We start from the raw sequence: 5,676 nt of genomic DNA, 5'->3' as shown, positions 1-5,676 counted from the left end.
CCCCCCCCCCCCCCGTGTAATATTTTAATCGTTTTCCATCAAGGCATGACAGGCTAGAGAGGCAAGCAGTTAGGCCGGAAACAGGTGGGCAGGCCAACTTCTAGCTGGCCCTGGGAAGGGCCCCTGTTACAAGCAGGAAGAGGCATTCTTCCTAAGGGTTTTGATAGGCATCACCTCCTGATTTACTTTTGTTTTGCCTCAGTGGTTCCTTTGATCTTCCAGGAACAATTCCTCAAAAGCTTTGTTTTTCCTGATTGTTAATCAATTTCTTGATATGTTCCAACTCGGGTAGGAATTGATAAACCTCCTTTTACTGAGGAAGGTAATTCAAATCAAAATTGGGACTTTCTGAAAACCAGTAATTTTCCTGTTAATTACTGTTTGGTTTTCTCTTTTGATTTACACAACTGTAAGAGTGCTTAGAAGATACCAAACTAAAGGGCATAAAAGAATGAAGCAGCTAACAGTGCATGCTTCAAGACTTGAGAAATCATTCAAATAATAACTGCTACTGCACCCAGCTGATCTGGTGAACGGATCCACACCCTGAGAAGCTGACAAGACTGAGACAGCCTCTTTGCTTGCATTGATGAGACGCTATCACTTTTACAGTTAAGTACACTGGACTGCTTTGCTTTTGGCTCATTTAACAGTGAATTGTTGTAGTAAATAAAGCCTTTGTGGTCACTCATCTAAAGAGTTCTTGTGTCAACCCCTTTTTACATTAGTCCCAAATCCCATTTCATAATTTAACACCACCCATTTTAAAAAATAGCTTACTAGAGACTGACACTTGTAGCATATGCTAAAAGCTAGGATTGATTCCTTTTCTGCTTTGAATTCTAGCATCTATTCTCACCCACACATAACTACTGTTTTGGTTGGGTTCAGATGCTCCAAACACTCCTGTCTGCATTTTAATTAAGCAGGTTACTTCCTAATTTTCTCAGACGTGCAAAGCGGCCGCCTGGTCTTTCTTTTTACTAAATTCAGCAACTGTTTAACTGCACACCGTGACAGTATTTTTCCTTTCCCCCACAGGCAGCTGCATTCTCATGAAGAATCATCTGACTTTTATGTTTACATTTTATAAAGCGGTAAGATAGTTCACAAACACAGAATCTAAGAAAAAAGGTGCCATTTGTAGTACTGCATGCATTGTGCCTGTAAATGTTTTTTTTCTTCTTTAAACAAAAGCCCTGCTATATTACAAAAGATGATTTACTGTTCAATTTGTCTTTTCAGATATGAATATAGACAAAATACATTAAGTTCATTCCCTGAACTTGACACAGATTAAAAATAACCATTTTGTGTCTGCTCTTTTCTCCACCATTTAGTGGAAACTAAGCTCTGTAATTAAAAAATAATTTCATAAAGGAGTAAACTGTCTTGGCTGAGCAGCTCCTTGACCATAGAAAAAACAGCAGTTACTCCAGATCAGACTACATGCAAGTTTCCCACATTTTGAGTTCTCAAACAAACACTTTAGACAACTTGTCATAACTAAAAATAAACTTTGAATTAAACCAGAAAGCTAAACACCCTGGGTTTGCCCAAATGTACATGTAGTTACAACTTGCCTGATTACTGGGACTTCGCAGAAAAGTCTCAGACATCAGAACTGCAGCTACACCCTCAGCTGTCTTCATTTGTTATCCCACTTTCCCCATCACCTTCATTCAGGACTTGAACACAACTAATTTGAATTTCTTTGAGCACATTCCAACCAGGAGGCACCAGCACTGCAAGTTTAGCAGTGAAGTTCAGCACTTTGACTCTACATTCTGGTGCAGTAGAGAATCAGGTTCTAGCTTTGTTGCCTACTTTATTTGCACTAATAAAGTAACCTTGATTTTATGACAGGAAAGATTTTTTCCTTGCATTGATAGGGTGACACGCATCATAAGGCACTAAATACAACTCCAGCAAAAGTGAGATTTCTGGTCTTCACAAAAGGGGCTGTAATGCAACAGGCAGCTGTGGGAAGCTGTGTGGGCCTTTGCCATGGTAGAGGCATTGCAAGTGATAGTGGAGTAAGCAAGAGCTACATGGCCACAAACTATGCTCGCCACCCTGTTGCCAATGGTCTCATCTACTAGGGCCCCAGATTCTGCAGTAAGCTGCGCCCACTGCCAACCAACCCCGTCAACACTCTTATCCATTGGCAGCCTAGTAGGCCAGATGGAGTGCCAATGTGGGCCAGGTTTAGCCTGCACACCATGTTTTTCATCCAAGGGGGTAAACCTCACTTAACATCAGGGTGTTGGTCATTCACAGTGCATTTGGTCCAGATTACCTCTAGAGAAAGACCATGCCTGCAAGAGCATTAGTCACCCATTTGTTCAGATTCTGAGGGTATACTTTTGGAATTCAGTAAGACAACACAAGTTGTAAAGGTGAACACTACAAACATTAATTCAAAGCAGGGGTGTCAAATTTACCTTACATGCCAGGACAGATCCATCCAGGTGCACGCAGTGGCTCTAGCTCAAGCCCAGAACGACAGCAGGGCACATGGCAGAGAAGGTAGAACAAGCACACAGGTCCAGCAGCAGTGAAGCATCAAGCCGCCTGTCCTCTTGCCACTAAGGGCTATGCCAATCAGGACTCGGGGACAACAATTTTTGCAGGAAGCCTCACTCCCCAGCTTCTGGTAGTTTGCCAGGGGCTCGTGGGCTGGACAGAGCACTTGTGTGGGCTAGATATTTGACACCCCTGCTTTAACAATTCCTGCATTAAACCCCAATGAGCCCATACAATTGCTGCAAATTAAATTGGGCCCCATTTTCTTGTGAAATTCTCTCTTTTCATTCTGATCTAGACAAAACGTAGCTTTTCCAACTTTGGAGAATCCACAGCCCCCTGGGGGTTTCACAGACTTTATTTTCTGCATCACAATTGCTATTATATCATCAATAGCTTTCAATTTAACAACAAAAATAAATAAAACCCCCAAAAAAGAAACCCTGGCAGGCAGACTGAGGACACCAGAAAGGAACAAGGATTCCATGTTTTATTCACTGTCCGTCTTATGCTTGCTTGGTAATTCCAGCCTATAGGGAACCCCAAACTACACATCAAATGGTGTCTCCACTAGTCCAGTGTCCTGTCAGCTATACCCATTTCTGAAGTCTCCAGTGCTGCACATTACAAATTCAGGAGAAAAACAAGAACACACGATGTGCAAAGCCTCTCTCTTGACAAGCCATATGATGCTTTGCTTAGTTTGTCGTTTTAATCTTCTTGCTTGACACTGCCTGACAGTTCTCTGTATTTTCTCGTTTCTTCTTAGGTGGAACAGAGTTGTTGGCTTGGTTCTTGCCATCAAGCAGTTCCACCCCCTCTTTTAACAGACGACTTTCCCGTTTCTCTTTCCGGTCCTCCATCTCTACGATGTCACCAGCAAATAGAGCTTTCAGAGGCCAGATCAGTTTAGGAATAGTTGGAAAGTCACTAAAACGTATCTGAAATGTATCGAGTCACATATTAACATATCTATCTTGTGCATTTCACAGCAACAACATCTGTGCTCTAGAGTCATTTTCCTGCCTTGTCCTATCTGACCGCAGGCTCTTTGGGGTGTGCAGAATGAGACATAATGCCTAACAGACAGACACAATGAGAGCATCTACACATGCAGACATGTGCACTTGCAACAGCTCAAACAGGAGCAGCACAAATTTAAGCTGGGGATTTTTGCCTTAGTGCACGTGCCTGGGCATGTGCTTTGGTATGAGGCAAGTTGTGCCACTTGGAGCAAAATAACCCTGCCCAGCTCCTTCCGGATTTGTAGCCAGGGGGAGCTAGAGCCTGGGGCCAGCCCCTGTGCTGGCCCCAGCAGTATAAAAACCTACCCTGACAAGCAGCTCAGGAGCTTCTGGGGGTCCCTTCTGCAGGCAGAGGGAAACCCTGACACACATGAACCTCAAAGTTCTGAATGAATTTCACCCCCCACCTTTTTGTTTTTTGTCACCCCATCTTCAGCCCCACCAAGTCCCAGGATCTCCGGGGCAACCTCCTCCTGACTCTGGGCAAACGGGCTCTGTACTTGACCAGGAAGGAGGCTCTGGCTGGGAAGGTGCCTGGAGACTGTGAGGCTGCCATCTTCTCCCTAGTCTGTGCATGTTTCCAGGCCAGAAACCAGAGCGCCTGTGGTGGACCAGCTTCCCAGTTAGCTGCTGCCCTACTTTTCCCCCACTGGGGTATTTTTTGATACCTTAATCTCCAGGTATCAAGTTTTGAGCTCGCACTTCGAATATACAGCACTGGGAATACTTCTTCGTTCATAGCATGCCTCTTCCAGTGTCTCAAACTGGTCTGGGATGCTGCAAGAGGCACGTGCACACTCATCTGGATATGTCCAATGGGGCTAGGACCTCAGCTGGCAGCCTTTATTGTAATATAGTTGCTACTGTAATATAAACAATTTCAATCTCTGGTACTCTGGCTGGATGCGGAGGCAGCTGCCACTGCACCTTGAACCCTGCTGCAGCTCGCCACATGTGGGCACGGCTCAGTCCAGTGGCGGGATGCACATGGCATCCAGCTGCTCCCAGGTCAGCTGCAGCGGGGCTCAGGGGCAAAGCCCAGTCCACAATGGCAGTCACCTCTGCCACACAGATTGAGGGGGGCACGTACCCCACCAAACACAGAGCAACAGAGGCAGCTGCAGCAGCGAGGGAGACAATGGGGCTGGAATAGGGGCAAGCCCTGTAGCTGGGGCAGGGTGGGATGGAGCCACAAGCTGCTCATCGGGGGGTATGAGGACAGGGAGGCACATGCCCCCAGATCTGCATGCAGGGCAGGCTGCAGTTGCGGGCTGGGCTGTTCCCAGCGGGTAGGCTGGCCTGCACTGTGCTTGGGCAAGCAGCAGCAGTGGCGCTGGGAGGGGGGCTACAGGGGTGCTGCAGCCACCCAAAAATTCACTGTAGCTCCTCCAACCCCCACTGCCACCACCTGCCCCGGGAGTGCAGCACAAGCCAGCCTCTGTTGGGAACAGCCTGACGCAGCCTTCCCCTCCGTCTGCCCATTCCCCCTCCCCACAAAAGCACGGAGGCCATATGCCCAGGATCTGCATGGGGCAGGGTGGGCCAGCTATGCCAGGCTGGTCCACTTTGTGCTTAGGAAAGGTGGCAGCAGCGCTGGGAGTGGGGATTGGGAGCTACAGCAAATTGTCAGGTGGCTGCAGCCCCCCCCACATAGCTCTGCTCTCAGCACCACCACTGCCCAGCCTGAGCATAGCATGGACAAGCCTCCCTACTGGGAACAGCCCAGCCCCAGCCTGCAGCTGCAGCCTGCCCCACCCCATCCCATGTGTACGTGCCCCCACACTCCCATACCCTGCTGGGGTGCATGCCCCCCATCCCCGTGCCCCCTGGACGAGCTGCTCGCAGCTCCGTCCTGCCCTGCCCCGGCACTGCAGGACCTGCCCCTGCTCCAGCCCCACTCCCAACCTCACTGCTGTTGCGGGGGGGAAGGGAGCTGGGGCCTCAATCTGCCCTGCCTCCCCACCATGGCCCTTTCCCCTCCCCCCCACAGACTTTCCAGCTGGGGGGCATGCCCCCAAATAATTTTTTCTTCCTCTGCCTCAATCAGCGCCCCCTTCCCTCCCCACAGACCTACCTGCTGTGTGTCTCGGGGGGGCCGGGGGGGGGGGGGGGGGGGAGGGAAGCC

The 5,676-nt window shown here is 48.6% G+C and overlaps 1 protein-coding gene across 1 annotated transcript in view; it reads right to left on the bottom strand.

The window, feature by feature from the left end:
• Positions 1 to 2,979: 2,979 nt before the first annotated feature.
• The window catches only part of ELAC2 (elaC ribonuclease Z 2), a 60,133-nt gene continuing 57,436 nt past the window's right edge, over positions 2,980 to 5,676 (bottom strand). Inside the window, exon 25 of the mRNA XM_019501480.1 lies at positions 2,980 to 3,467. Within this exon, the coding sequence (XP_019357025.1) occupies positions 3,225 to 3,467 (243 nt within the window). The 3' untranslated portion in view covers positions 2,980 to 3,224. The remainder of the gene's footprint in view (positions 3,468 to 5,676) is intronic.

Source organism: Gavialis gangeticus, unplaced genomic scaffold, assembly GCF_001723915.1.
Source record: "Gavialis gangeticus isolate Ggan-Ray unplaced genomic scaffold, GavGan_comp1, whole genome shotgun sequence".
Classification (NCBI taxonomy): Eukaryota; Metazoa; Chordata; order Crocodylia; family Gavialidae; genus Gavialis; species Gavialis gangeticus.
The sequence above is the reverse complement of the archived record's forward strand: the minus strand, read 5'-3'. Positions and strand labels throughout refer to the sequence as shown.